The 15,904-nt window shown below is 41.0% G+C and overlaps 1 protein-coding gene across 1 annotated transcript in view; it reads right to left on the bottom strand.

The window, feature by feature from the left end:
- Positions 1–8,679: 8,679 nt before the first annotated feature.
- The window catches only part of C7 (complement C7), an 81,307-nt gene continuing 74,082 nt past the window's right edge, over positions 8,680–15,904 (bottom strand). Inside the window, exons 16-18 of the mRNA XM_005556792.5 lie at positions 13,648–13,738; positions 10,593–10,777; positions 8,680–9,122 (exon numbers count right to left, since the gene is read on the bottom strand). Coding sequence (XP_005556849.3) covers positions 8,941–9,122; positions 10,593–10,777; positions 13,648–13,738 — 458 coding nt within the window. The 3' untranslated portion in view covers positions 8,680–8,940. The remainder of the gene's footprint in view (positions 9,123–10,592; positions 10,778–13,647; positions 13,739–15,904) is intronic.

The raw sequence follows: 15,904 nt of genomic DNA, 5'->3' as shown, positions 1-15,904 counted from the left end.
CTAGTAACAGACAGGCAAATCATGAATGAACTCCCATTCACAAGAGCTTCAAAGAGAATAAAATATCTAGGAATCCAACTGACAAGGGCTGTAAACGACCTCTTCAAGGAGAACTACAAACCACTGCTCAGTGAAATCAAAGAGGACACAAACAAATGGAAGAGCATACCATGCTCATGGATAGGAAGAATCAATATTGTGAAAATGGCCATACTGCCCAAGGTAACTTATAGATTTAATGCCATCCCCATTAAGCTACCAATGACTTTCTTCACAGTATTGGAAAAAACTGCTTTAAAGTTCATATGGAACCAGAAAAGACCCCACATTGCCAACAGAATCCTAAGCCAAAAGAACAAAGCTGGAGGCATCATGCTACCTGACTTCAAACTATACTACAAGGCTACAGTAACCAAAACAGCATGGTACTGGTACCAAAACAGGCATATAGACCAATGGAACAGAACAGAGTCCTCAGAAATAATACCACACATCTACAGCCATCTGATCTTTGACAAACCTGAGAGAAACAAGAAATGGGGAAAGGATTCCCTATTTAATAAATGGTGCTGGGAAAATTGGCTAGCCATAAGTAGAAAGCTGAAACTAGATCCCTTCCTTACTCCTTATAAAAAAATTAATTCAAGGTGGATTAGAGACTTAAATGTTAGACCTAAAACCATAAAAACCCAAAAAGAAAACGTAGGGCATACCATTCAGGACATAGGCATGGGCAAGGACTTCATGTCTAAAACATCAAAAGCAATGGCAACAAAAGCCAAAATTGACAAATGGGATCTAATTCAACTAAAGAGCTTCTGCACAGCAAAAGAAACTACCATCAGAGTGAACAGGCAACCTACAGAATGGGAGAAAATTGTTGCAATCTACTCATCTGACAAAGGGCTAATATCCAGAATCTACAAAGAACTCAAACAAATTTACAAGAAAAAAAAACCCATCAAAAAGTGGGCAAAGGATATGAACAGACACTTCTCAAAAGAAGGCATTTATGCAGCCAACAGACACATGAAAAAATGCTCATCATCACTGGCCATCAGAGAAATGCAAATCAAAACCACAATGAGATACCATCTCACACCAGTTAGGATGGCAATCATTAAAACATCAGGAAACAACAGGTGCTAGAGAGGATGTGGAGAAATAGGAACACTTTTACACTGTTGGTGGGACTGTAAATTAGTTCAACCATTGTGGAAGACAGTCTGGCGATTCTTCAAGCATCTAGAGCTAGAAATACCAATTGACCCAGCCATCCCATTACTGGGTATATACCCAAAGGATTATAAATCATGCTGCTATAAAGACACATGCACGCGTATGTTTACTGCGGCACTATTCACAATAGCAAAGATGTGGAACCAACCCAAATGTCCATCAATGACAGACTGGATTAAGAAAATGTGGCACATATACACCATGGAATACTATGCAGCCATAAAAAAGATGAGTTCATGTCCTTTGTAGGGACATGGATGAAACTGGAAATCATCATTCTCAGCAAACTATCGCAAGAACAGAAAACAAACACCACATGTTCTCACAATAGGTGGGAATTGAGCAATGAGAACACTTGGACACAGGAATGGAAACATCCCACACCAGGGCCTGTCATGGGGTGGGGGAAGGGGGCGAGGGATAGCATTAGGAGATATACCTAATGTAAATGACGAGTTAATGGGTGCAGCACACCAACATGGCGTACGTATACATATGTAACAAACCTGCACGTTGTGCACATGTACTGTAGAACTTGAAGTATAATTTTTTAAAAAAAGAAAAAAGATAAATGACAGAGATAATTTTGCTTGAAAGATTTAAAGCGGTGAATCAAAGAAAACTCTGAGAATTTAAGCTTAAATGACTAGGATAATAAAATGAAGCTACTTTCTTCCCAAGAGAAGTGCTTGTTCCCAAAACTGAACAGCGTGGAAATCAGAAAATACCCTCAGAGGCCAGGGCAGTGGTTCACGCCTATAATCCCAGCCTTTTGGGAGGCCAAGATGGGAGGACTGCTAGAACTCAGGAGTTCAAGACCAACCTGGACAACATAATGATTTAAATTTAAAAAATTTAAAAATCTCCACCAAAAATTTAAAAAGTTAGCTGATCATGGTAGCATGCATCCATAGTCCCAGCTACTCGGGAGGCTGAGGTGGGAAAATCACTGGAGCCCAGGAGGTTGAGGCTGCAGGGAGCCATGATGGCACCACTGCACGCCAACCTGGGTGACAGAGCAAAACACTGTCTCAAACACAAACAAATAAAAAAGTACCTTCATTGATGCTGCATTCCACTTTTGGCAAGCAGACCACCACACAGTTCATGTTTGGACTTGAATGAGAGACTTATTTTAAATGCTATTATATTAAAGAAATTTCTGCTTTTGACCAATATGGAGTGATAGGAATTAGATTTCCTCTTCCACCTTAATCAGCTTCTAGTTGATTTGACAACATTTGACAACAGTCATTGAAGGATTCTGATCCTCAAGAGAAGGGAAACAAATGAGGCGAGACTCAGACTTGCCACGGCTTACTTCCTTGTGGCAATTTCCAGGCCACTGCACAGGTAGGTGGATTTCAAACAGTGTCCATTGGCTTCACTGAATTGAAGAGCTAAAATCTCAGTTTGGGGAGTCAAGGCATTAGAATTTAGAGAGTAAACTGCTTGAGACAAAGGAGCTGCACAAGGAGGAATGAGAGCTCCGGAGCTCAGCAGAGGGGGGCTCTTGCTGATCTATGCTGAATGCTGACTGGAAGCTGAGCTGTGTACAAGTGAGGGAGAGAAGCACCAGAAACCACTAAGTCTAACAATTCCTAACTCACACAAGGAGGGATCATTTTGTACCAACCAGAATGGAAGGATGTAATATAAACTCTATAATAATGGTAGCTCTTGATTGTACTAAAAGATCTAACGTATTCTAAGTAAGTTAGCTGTGCATTAGGATCAAATCCAACATGAAAGAATGTAAAATTTGTCAACAAATTATGTCATTCAAAAAAGAAATAATATTAACCAGAAGAAACGTTTTAAAAATGATTGAAATGGACCCGTAAATGCCAAAATTGATTGAATTAATATATTAAAACTTTTAATGCTGTTAAAAATGTGCTCCATATGCTCAAGACAATGAGGACAAATATAGAAGATATTTAAAAAATAATAAATTATATAAATATATATTATATATATCCTTTAGGATATATATGATATCATATATCTATATCTATCTGACTGGTTCTGTTTCTCTGAAGAACCCTAATACAGATTTATTTACTGAGAGTGGTTCTAGAGAAACAGAATTTCAAAGACAAGTTTTCTGATTTGGATCTAAGCTTAAAGATGCTAATGACTCTATTTCCAGTAGTAAAGACAGCACTTACGCACCATGGCATGAACTGGTAATAGAGAAACATGAAATAACTGCACTGGATATTTCTGATCAACCACTTATAAGAAGCAAGGAACTAGGCAACTAGCAGCATTTACTGGCACATAATAAGCACTACTGAAGTTTTAGCTTTAAATGTTAACATCGCTCTTTTCTGGTATTCAGGTCTTTGCATTACACATCTGAAGATTGAGGACCTGTGTTCTGTCTCAGAAGAGATGGTAATTCCAGCCTACGTTGCTGAGGACCTGGATTAGTTCTCTGAGGCACTGCTATTTCAATATGAGAGAAAACTGTCTCCCCAGCATCTGCAGACACAATATATCAGATTTACAAATTTAGTTTGATCTCTTTGCATTACTTGCCAGGATTGCCAAAGGGCAACCTTTTGAAGCAAAATTCCTCACAAACTCACTGAATGAAGCAATAGTTTCACCCAAAAAATCACACCAGTTCACAGTCTCTACTACCGACTGAATGTTTTTGTCCCCCTACCCATTCATATGTTAAAGCTGTAATCCCCAATACAATGGTATTTGGAGGTAGATTCTTTGGGGGATGTTAGGTATAGATGAAGTCATGAGGGTGGGGCCCTTCTGATGATGTTAGTGCCCTGATAAGGAGAGTAAGCAATCAGAGCTCCCTCTCTGTCCACCATGTGAGGACACAGGAAGAAGGTGGCCATCTGCAAACTCGGAAGCAGGCCCTCAATAGACACTAAATTTGTCATCTTGGACTTTCTGGACTCCAGAACTGTGAAAAATAAATGTTGTTTAAGCCACCCAGTCTGTGGTATTCTGTTATAGAGACCTGAACCAACTAAGACAGTCCCCTCCTTTCTCCCATCTAAAGGGAAAGAATGTTTATTGCAGGATCATAATTCCCAGTATACATCCAAAAGAACTGTTGGCTGCAGTCACCTCCACTGTTAGAAGCAGGACTAGCAGTCTCTTCATAAGCCAAAGTCCCAAGATCAACTTTTCCAAAACTTAGGCCTATTTGTCAACATTGTTTAGATCTCAGTAATTGCTAAGCTTCCTCCTTAAGCCTTCTGGCTCCTTGTCTACCACAATTTTCAACTTTCTCACCCTCAATCAATGCCCCACAGGGAAATTTATAGGAAACCTCCATCTATATTCAACACAAGGAAGGAAGATAATTAGGAGGATCATACTACCCATGGAACAAAAGAAAAGTCTTGCTTATTTAAGTCTATGCTGGCATTTCATAATACTAGCACTATACTATAGCAAGAAATCACCCCTACACGACTCATTAACTATGCTGCTGTCTGGCAAGACACAACTAGCATAAAATATCCACAAGGTCTACAAGATAGTAAAGGGGCCAGTGCTGGAGTGAAACAGGATGAGCTCTACTCTGGGAGATAAACAGGTTCTTTAAGACTAGACTTTCTGCTAACTAGCTGTGAGACTGTGGAAAGTGACTGTAAAATGGGCATTTTATTAAGCATATACAGCCAGTGTACTGAGCAATGAGGAGCTTAGAACCATAAGGATAAGTCACTATTTTCACAAAGCTATAGGGGATTTGGGAACCAGATTTCCTCAAAAGTGCCTTTCTCTGCCACATGTAATGAATCTGTGCCTATGTCCATGCTAAACAGCCAATCATTACTGAGATTTTTCTTCGTTGATGGACTAGTTAAAGTGTACTCGATACTTGTGTTAGAAACAGAATGGCCTGTTTTTTCCTCAGAACGCTAAGCCAGAAAAGCAACCTCTCAGTAGGAGGCAATTTCCGTTAATATCTGAGAAAACAGAAAGGTTTATGCCTGACTTTCAATTTCCTTGGCCTTTCAGGCCATTCACACATTTGTAGACACAAAGCTGATGCCATGATAGGAGCCCCTGCTATGACAACCAAAGCGCCTACGATTTGTCTTTTTATTTATTCCTGTCAGGCTGTGAAGGCAAAGCTCTAGATTTACATTCAAGATATCCATCACATAGAAAAATTGGCTTTCTCAAACAAGGGTTAACAAGACCAGTGTGCCGTTGTTTCAGAAGGGGTGGGCTGGAGGTGAGAAGGTGCGCAGGAGAAGAAGGAAGGTGAAAGTGTTCTTTTTGATTCATAGGCTGAGGACAATTTCCTGTGAAAAGACAAACCTAGGAAATGCTCTTTTATCACTGTTATTTCCATGCATCTCTATGAGATGAGACTTGCACTGAATTCCAGGGAAGGGGACTTAGGTACATGGCAGATCAATGATGTCCAAGACAGAGAGACATTGACTGAGAAACAAAATACATGTGATGTTGGCTTGAGGGTCTATTACAAAATAATCAGCTACCCAAGTCAACTGGGAATACAGAGAGGTCAAGGAATTTTCAGCAATAGTAAAATAGAATTTTCTTTTTAAAGAAAAAGTTTTGCCTGGCATCCCTAAGAGAAAAGGGATTAACATGACAGGCTCACAACTGGTGTATCATTAGGCTATAAACAAACCACACGTGCATTGTGAAAGTATTTAATAAGGCGCCACAACTGAACTCTAAGTCCAGAAACTCTTCTGTGCACAGATAGCACCAAAAGCAACTCCTGAAGTCAGGCATTATATAAAGCTGCATTCAAGCCCACTGACTGGACCCCCTTGTGACCCTATAGGATTAAGTAGCTTTGGCATGATGATAATGAGCCTTCCAAAGTGTCTTCAGTCTCTTAATAATGTAACGTTCCCAGGCACCTTCTCTGCCCAGGTAACTTGTAGCATCCTCATGAGTGGTAAGAGATGATCTGTAGGATGTGCCTTGGCCTCCACATAGCTCCCTGCAGCTAGTGATGATTAATGCACCAGCCAATTTCCTTCTCTCTATCTGTTCCTTCTGAGGGCCAAATGACTTTAATCTCAACAAAGCTTTCTGCCCTCTGCCTCCTCCAAGGCTCTATCCCCTTCTAACCCAGATGACCCTCACCTGATCTGAGGCACAGGGAAGGGCAGGCAGATGGAATTCTCACACTCTTTATTCTTTTTCCATTGATTTTTGTGGTATAAAACCGTTCTCTTAGCTTTCCTCAAAGCCTCTCCATAGGTGTTCAAGAACTTATTTTGGAAGTTTCAAAACATTTTTAAAAATTTAATCTTAAAAATGACTTTCCCCTTGCTGACCTGCTGCAACAATCCTAATTCTCCGTAGGCAATTGTGAATGCCTCTGTCGGACTAGAGGAAAGGTCAGCACAAGAATGCTCAGCAAAGAAAAGGAGAAAAAAATACAGTATTTCAAGACAATACCTCTTCACGACCACATTCACTGCTCCTCTCCTTTGCCAACAATTCATTAATCCTTGACTTCTCCTTCAATAACTCTGCTGAAATTCCCTTCTCAAACCTCTTAGTTACATTTAATCATTTCCTTTTTTTTCAGACCTCAATCTCTGATGATATTTGATATGCTGACCCTATCCTCTGTATTATTTAGGAAGGGGGTATGGTAATACATAAGCGGTAGGAATCTAACTCCATACTAGCTTAAGCTAAGAGGAGAAATTATTGGAAGGATACTGAGGTATTTCCTTCCAAATGAATTACTTGTTCAACCTTTTGTCTCAGGGTCTGCATTTTCAAATGCGTCCTTCCATCCGGGGTAGAAATTAACTCTGTAATAACCTCTGAGAAATGCAGTTGCAATGTCTGAATGCCATTGTTTTTAACCAGTTGAAACCTGCCTCCTTGTAACTTCAATATATTGTGTCTGCATCTTCCCTTAAGGCACACTTTGATACAAAAAGCTAGATCTGGATCAGACATAAAACTTCAGGCGAGAACACATTAACCATTCATCATGAAAATCTTCTCTAAAATGAAACATAATACAAATGAAACAATTCTGAAGAATAGTATCTTTAATGAGTTTTCTAATCCTTGTCATCTGAAGTTTTGAAATATATTTACCAGGGTCAGAACAATACAGAGACAGTATTTGTATAATAAAGCATATTTTACATTTCATTTAAGCTCTCTCATTTCTCCTCCCACCGACGCTGTTTTGATAAAGAGAAATAAGGAATAAATAGAAGGTCAATGCTTCAAACTAATCTACCTGTGTACTCGCTGAAAACTCTGGGACTGTATCCACATTAGGGAAAACTATTCTCAAATGCACAATCTCTGATTGTTCTTTCAAAAGAAACTGATGTTCTTTCAAAAGAAAAAAGAAGGGCAAACTTCCAGTCCTATGTTTGACACATACTAAAGCCCCAAAGAGAAGACTGAATTGTATTTGTTCTCAGACAAGACACCTATCACATAATGAATTCTGCTCTGACATTTTAGTGGTTCGTTCTCCCAACAATAGTAAGTATTCCAGCCAGGCGTGGTGGTTCACGTCTGTAATCCCAGCACTTTGGGAGGCCAAGGCGGGCAGATCACCTGAGGTCAGGAGTTGGAGACCAGCGTGGCCAGCATGGTGAAACCATATCTCTATTAAAAATGCAAATATTAGCTGGGCATGATGGCGGGCATGTGTAATCCCAGCTACTTGGGAGACTGAGGCACAAGAATCGCTTGAACCCAGGAGGCAGAGGTTGCAGTGAGATGAGATCACACCACTGCACTCCAGCCTGAGCAACAGAGTGAGACTCTGTCTTAAAAAAAAGAAAAAAAAGAATAAGGAATTCCTATCTGTGGTGGCTGACTCGGTAGGATGAAGTGTGAGATTACTACTCAGGATAGAAATACTTTGTATCTGTCATTTTTGTTCAAGGTCCTCCTTGTATTTGGTTTCATTGAGGAAAATCAACCTCTCTAATCAGGAAATCATATTCTTTCTGTTTTCCTAGTCATTTTGTAGAGTGTGTTCTAGCCCATGGGCTGTGTCAATCATACTTAATAAAATGATAGGCCTAAATGGAGCATTCAAGTTTCTTTAGCTCAATCCTCTAATTTTACAGATTTGAAAAAACCAAGGCTCACAGAAGGTAACATGTTTTTTTTGGTTTTTTTTTTTTGTTGTTGTTGTTGTTTTTGAGACGGAGTCTCGCTGTGTCGCCCAGCCCAGGCTGGAGTGCAGTGGCGCGATCTCGGCTCACTGCAAGCTCCGCCTCCCGGGTTCACGCCATTCTCCTGCCTCAGCCTCCCGAGTAGCTGGGACTACAGGCGCCCACAACCGCGCCCGGCTAATTTTTTGTATTTTTAGTAGAGACGGGGTTTCACCGTGGTCTCGATCTCCTGACCTTGTGATCCACCCGCCTCGGCCTCCCAAAGTGCTGGGATTACAGGCGTGAGCCACCGCGCCCGGCCGGTAACATGTTTTTCAAGAACACGCAGCCAGCCTGTGCAAAGGCTGATATCCTGACTGACATTAAAAAGGAGGCAAAAGAGTAATTTGATTCAGATTTGGGAGAACAAAGGGTTGTGTTTTTACAGATGGCTGGGAGCTGAGGGGGGAAAGTAGATACTGGAGAAGAAGGAAATCTGTCCAGTGCCCAGCTGTGCAGATATTTTCACTCAGCCCCAGCTGCCTGCTGGATTCTGAGCAAGTCGACCAGGGCTTCCAGGAGCCTACTGGGTTTCCGCAGCACAAGGTCTTATGCTGGTGACGGAGATGCTCTGCCCTCTGCATCTCAGAGCGCCCGCCTCACACTCAGACATCGTCTGCTCCTTGCCGTTCACTTCCACACAAATGCTAAACCCTTCTTCCTCGCACTCCGATGCTTCTCGGCAGACACATTTGCTGCTCTCAGCTGGAAAAGTAAGTGAAAGAGGCTTAATGGCACATTATGGAGGTGGGGGAGTCAAAGCACATCACCTCCAAAGTAATAATGTGGTGACCAGAGCTATCGAAGCTCCTGCCTGGAATGATATAATAAATTATCCCCTGGAAAAGCAGTAGGACCAGGAAATTGGGGCATTTTGCTCCACTCCAAAGGAATAGGTTTTGAAGTTGGTACCAGGCTTTCTATTGGTTAGACCCACATGGAGTAGTTTTATCCAAGTCAAGAGCTCTTTAACTATCTCATACATACATGCTGCTGTCCATATGAACCAGCAATGGAGGTCAAATGAGAAGCCCTCAACAAAGAACCAAATCAAGACTTAAAGAGGAGAGGAAAAAAGAGAACTTAACTTGCTTTGAGAGAGAGTATGACATGCAAAAGGCTACAAACCCCGAAAAACAAACCAGAAATGAGTTAGGGAGGCAAGGAGTCTGTGCATGGAAAGTCCATGGTTGGAATACGCCGGCCAGGAGTCTTTCAAAGATGAGTAACAAGGTCAGCCAGCAGACAGTGGTGACCGCCTAACCAAAAGTGTCCCAGACACGGCTAGAGTCACATATGTCATCAGTCTGTGCTGCAAACCGTGAGGGAGTGAGGGGACAGGTGCCAGCAGGCACAGGCCAAGAGGGCAGAGAGTGAAGAGCCAACAGACACCTTACAAGTCATAGAGTCCAGCTCCCAAATTTATAGATAGGGAAGCCCAGGCAGTAACTTGGCTCTGGAGATCCAGCCGTTCCCCTTTCATAGTATTGCCCACACCATGGGAGGTTTGCCGTGCCCTTGGGGGTAAGGCAAGATCACTGTAAGTGCTACTTAAACATAGCATTAGCAAATATTGAATCACAACATGAGAAAGTAACTTATTTTATTCTCTTCAAATCCGTCTGATTACTTCCGGAAGAAAGTGTCAGCTTGGTCCTAGTATGTTTTTAACACCCCTTTAACACTTGCTAAACTCACAGAGAAACAGCACAGTCAATATTGGACCAGTATCTGGCTAGAATCCACAACTTTATTTTGTTCCATTACATATAACTTTTATAGTTACCTAGTATTTATGGCAAGCAATACCTCCTTTTAAGGACGTGATATGAAGTTTTCATTTTAAAGTTACTTTTATGCCAGACTTTTAAAAAATGAGTACACAATATGGATAATACAAGGACAGAGTAAAAATCATGATGGTGGCATGGAATCACCCCTGTTTGGGAGAACATTCCCACATCAGGAATGGACGCTTATCCTCTGAGGTCTGTGATCTCTGTCCCTCTCCAGTGAGGGGTATAGGAGAGGTCAGTGCACTGCCAAATCACTCTGAGTCTTTAACATCCTCAAGTATCTGCTTCGGCCCACTGCTAAACTAGAAACCACATTTTTTAAATCCTCAGTACTGTGACTTTAGCATTCTTATACTTACAAATATGAAAGGCCCCTTACCATCACATTTTCCCCACAGTGGGCAGGCACCACAAGCTTTCTCAGCTGAGGCAGGCAGAGTGCAGCTGTCCCTACCAGTAAGGGTGTAATTTCTACTCTGACAGTGGAGAACATGCATCTTGCAAACAGTCACAGGCAGTATCCTTTTGCTTCTCTCATCTCGAGCACATACATCCAAGGAAGGTCTGAAAAGAATTTTTAATGGCATTATTTACAAGATTTTTGTTCTTAAAAGCTGAGGAGAAATGAAAAGTGATGCTCTGAGCTTGGTGCCCCCAGATGTTATCACCCACAACCAAAAAAAAAAAGGATGGAAACTCAAATCCCCTTCATTCCTAGGTCCAACTCACTTAGGTCTTCAAAATGAACATATTTGTATTTACTGTTTATTTGCTCACAGTTTTTCTAAGTGTAGATATCTAGTGTTGATCTAGTTCCATCTAGAACAGATCAGGTACAGCAAATTAGATGAGAAGGCAAGGTCTGCTAACAACAGCTGACAAAGAAGGAGTCAGAAAGCCAGTGGAGACCAAGCATTCAATGTGATCATAGTCAAATGGGACTACTAATTGCAGGAGAAATGAGCTCATCCCATCCCAGCAGCCAACAGTTCATGTCCATAAAACAGCATCATCCAAAAATGGATGGCCCTAAATCATCATGGGAAGATGAAACTGTATTTTTCAATGTTACTTTTAAAAGTATCTATGTTTACAAAATAGTTTAGAAATATTTCCATAAGTTTGGGCTCCTGTAATCCCAGTGCTTTGGGACGCCGATGCAGGCGGATCATTTAGGTCAGGAGTTGAAGACCAGGGTGGCCAACATGGCGAAACCCTATCTCTACTAAGCATATAAAAATTAGCTGGGCATGGGGTGGCCCACACCTGTAATCCCAGCTACTCGGGAGGCTGAAGCATGAGAATCACTTGAACCCAGGAGGCAGAGGTTGCAGTGAGCTGAGATTGCACTACTGCACTCCAGCCTGGATGACCGAATGAAACTGTGTCTCAAAAAAAAAAAAGAAAGAAAGAAATATTTCCATAAAATGTGTTACCTTTTTCATAAGTATTGGTGCTAAAATAGTGGGGAAAAAATAGCCATTTAGAAACGTCACTATCAGAAAACTCCACATTTCTGAATGCTGATAGACAAGGAGGACATTACTGTCACTGAAACCTTAGACAACACAGCATTTTTGTATACCAGATAGAGTCAGAAAGAGTCTATATTCACACGCTTCATTTAGTTCAAATATTTTCCTCTTCTACCAAAAGCTAAATTTACTTAGAGTTATTTATAAAACAGAAACAAATCCTGTTGTTTTGAGTCTATCTTTTCATCTGTTTATTTAAACTTTAAATAGAACTACTTACAACAGCTGAAAGGGCAAAGAACTTACAATACCACCTTGTCGTCAGTATCTGAGACCATGGAATGACATGGAAATTTATAGCATAACTATTAACAATGAGTTGCAGATAAACTAAATGAAATGGGGAAGTTGGAAAGAGGATGAAAGTGGCTCAAAATAAACAATAATTGTTAGAGATTCGCAGTAAAGTCAGAATATTAGAATCAGAATGTATCTAGGCTGACCACTATTTCCATCATGCCATTTAGTTATATTCTTCACACCAGAAATTACTATATACGATAACTATTAACCACTGTAGCTTCAAGAAGTTGGGTATAGGTTTTGATAACTAAAATCATTCACAACCAAGTAATTAGTGTTTTAGTTCTTTTTTTTTTTCTTTTTGAGATGGGGTCTGGCTCTGTCACCCAGGCTGGAGTACAGTGGTATGAATATGGCTCACTGAAGCCTCAACCTTCTTGGCCTCAAGCGATCCTCCCACCTCAGTCTCCTGAGTAGCTGGGACTACAGGAGTGTGCCACCACACGCAGCTAACTTTTGTATTTTTTGTAGAGAAGGGGTTTCACCATGTTGCCCAGGCTGGTCTTGAACTCCTGAGTGCAAGCAATTGGACCACCCTGGCCTCCCAAAGTGCTGGGAGTGCAGGCGTGAGCCACCGCACCAGGTCATGTGTCGGTTCTTAATTTTAAAAACGACCAGTAAGTCTAGGGGCTGGATATTTCTTATTTCCTCCCCAGATCCACTTTCCACTCTTCTCCACCTGCCTCGGAGGCTGACGTGTGTGGGCCACACTGTGGTCTTCCTCGGCATCTAGCTTCAGTTGGTTTGATCAGTGGTGAGTGTTGACTAGCAGGAGACTCGGGGCAGGAAAGAGAGTGCAGTTGAGGTGTTTATTTCCCCTGGCTCATGCCTGTGGGATCTCTGAGGTCCCTAAAATGAGAGTGTCAGCTCCTCCTCAGGGCCATCTCCACACAGCCCTCTCTGTCTCCAGTTTTTCCTGAGTGTCCCTCTCCTTACTCCTTGGACCCGGATACGACTATACGGTCAAGCTGTTAGCAGTCTAGGAATACTGCCATGGGACTTGTAATTTCCTTTCCTCTCTTCACATTTTCGTAAATATTCCCACTAATAAAACTTTTCTTGTCCTAATTTAATTGTGCCATCTCTATTCTACTAGGACCATGACACAGACATGTACTAACTACTTCAGATATCCTCCTACAATGGAATGATTTCAAGATGGTGGCATTCTTAACAGTGCAAATCTAGAGAAGATGGTTCAAGAATCAACAAAAGAAGCTGCTGTTTCCCTATCAGTATCGCTTTAAGAGTTTATGTCCCAAAGGAATTTCAGTTCTAATCCTCTAATCCTCTAAAGTTCTAAATCCTCAGCTGACAGTTTTGTCATTTTGCTCCATTTTATATATGAAACAAGCAATGCTCGAGTAGTCCTGCAGCCTTCTCCACCAGCCAGATTAGAACACGCTTAATGTCATGGCTGTCAGCCCTAGTGATCCAGGCAAATAACAGGCAGCAGATGGGACTACATCAAAATGCAAACAAAGACCCTTAACTCCTGGTAAGCTACACCTTCCATCCAACAGAGACTAGCATCTAACAAATTATCCCTTATCATGAATGAAATAAGACAGGGAAGTGAGATAAGGCGGCACTTACCCACATTCATAGGGCATTTTACAAACACATCTTGAATTCTGCAGTTTCTCCCAGCGCTGACATTCAGGCACTGCCTGTGTTAAAGGATTGTCTGAAAAAGGATAAGGGAGATGTGGTCATTAGGAGAAAAGCTTCTTCATAGTAAACAAGGTGTTATTTGAATTGCTGGACCAGGGTCTGTAGTATTCTCAAACTGCAATGCATTTGCACATAACAATAGTAATAATAATCAAGCTGTAATACATTTTGCAAGCTATAGAGAGTTTCAAGAGCCACATTACAAATAACTGCATTGGTAGTAATAGCTACCATCTCGTGAGCATTTATAATTGTCATGCACTTTTTATACACGGGGATATTTATGCCTCCCTAACAAATGCCCACCTAAGAAATCAGAAAATTAAGAGTAAAAAAAGTTAGGAAGTTGGTACTACTTCACACATTTAACAAATTGGCCCAGGCAGGATTTAATTCTACACTGGTCTGCATCCAAGGAAAATAAAGTGGCTCCCTTTCAAGAAGCTGGTGCTTATAAACTGTTTGTTGTATAGACTGCATTCCGCCTGCTTTGCCCATAATGAGGCAGAAAGCAGCAACATCACTTGACTTATACATGGAGAACTCCCCGGAATGCCGAGAAGATCTGCAATAGCCTCTTACATATGAATGTCTAAGTGGTCTCCCTCAACAGTGAATAAATGTCTGGAGGTCCTTACATTAATAAAATCCTTTCTATAACTTTGTGTTTTGTAGAAAATTACAATTCAGTCATCATTTCCATTTCGACAGGTAAACACCCTGGTCCAGCTTAGAAGAGCATAATGTGACTGCCATCCCCTCACCTATCCCTGATTGCAAAGGGAAACATCCTGATTTTTTTCACCTCCTAACAGCTTTATTACAATGAAATTCATTGCCATACACTTTTGCATCATAAAACTAGATAGTCATTTACTATATCTATAAAGGTAGTTTATCTGAAGAGCATGTTTTTATGTATACACAGACTATGGAATACTGCCTTACTTTGGAAAATTCAAGAGCTTTGGACATGACATTACAATCTTGTGAACATTCATAAACCTGTAAAAATGGTGGCAATGTGAAGTATGCCTGCCATGGCTAGCAGTCTCAATAACAGGACTCATTATTAAAACACTTCTCTTGGCTGGGCGCGGTGGCTCATGCCTGTAATCTCAGTACTTTGAGAGGCCAAGGCAGGTGGATCACTTGAGGTGAGGAGTTTGCGACTAGCCAAGCCAAATGGTGAAGCCCTGTCTCTACTAAAAATACAAAAATTAGCCGGGCATGGTGGCATGTGTCTGTAATCCCAGCTACTCAGGAGGCTTAGGCAGGAGAATCACTTGAACCCGGGAGGTGGAGGTTGCAGTGAACCGAGATTGCGCCATTGCACTCCAGCCAGCCTGAGCAACAAAGCAAGAACTTGTCTCAAAATAAAAGTAAAAAACAAAAAACAAACAAACAAAAAACACTTCTCTTTAAAATGGTATTATCCTAAATGCAACATAGTATCCTGAACTGGACCCTAGAACATCAAAGAGACATTAGCAGTAAAAAAGGAGATATTTGAATAAAGTGTGTAGTTTAGTCAATAGCATTGTACTAATATTAATTCTTTAGTTTTAACCAAGTTGTGTTATATAAGATGTTAATATTAAGGAAGATGGGTGAAGGGTGTGTAGACATTATATCTGTGACTTTGCTGAAATCTAAAATTATTCCAAAATGAAGTTTTTTAAAAATGGTATTATCTACATCAGTGCTTCTTAACCAGAGGCAATTTTGTGCCCCAGGGGACATCTGGAAATCACTAGAGACATCCTTGGTTTTTACAACTGCAGAATGTTATTGGCATAGGAGGATGCTACTGGTAAGTAGAGACCAGGGATGCTGCTAAATACCCTGCAACGCACAGAAGAGGCTCCCATAGCAAAGAATTATCAGACTAAAATTCCAATAGCGTTGAGGTTGAGAAGCCTTAATCTAGATGTACCAAAACTTAAGATCAATGATCAAGCCATGTAAATGCACTGTGGTTAAAAATTTAGGACAAATCCTGAAATTTTAGATTTTAAAAGTTTGCTTAAATTATTATAATGTCGAGCCGGGCACAGTGGCTCATGCCTGTAGTCCTAGCACTTTGGGAGGCTGAGGCAGGTGGATCACGAGGTCAGGAGATCGAGACCATCCTGGCTAACACGGTAAAACCCCGTCTCTACTAAAAATACAAAAAAAT

Source organism: Macaca fascicularis, chromosome 6 (assembly GCF_037993035.2).
Source record: "Macaca fascicularis isolate 582-1 chromosome 6, T2T-MFA8v1.1".
NCBI lineage: Eukaryota > Metazoa > Chordata > Mammalia > Primates > Cercopithecidae > Macaca > Macaca fascicularis.
The sequence above is the reverse complement of the archived record's forward strand: the minus strand, read 5'-3'. Positions and strand labels throughout refer to the sequence as shown.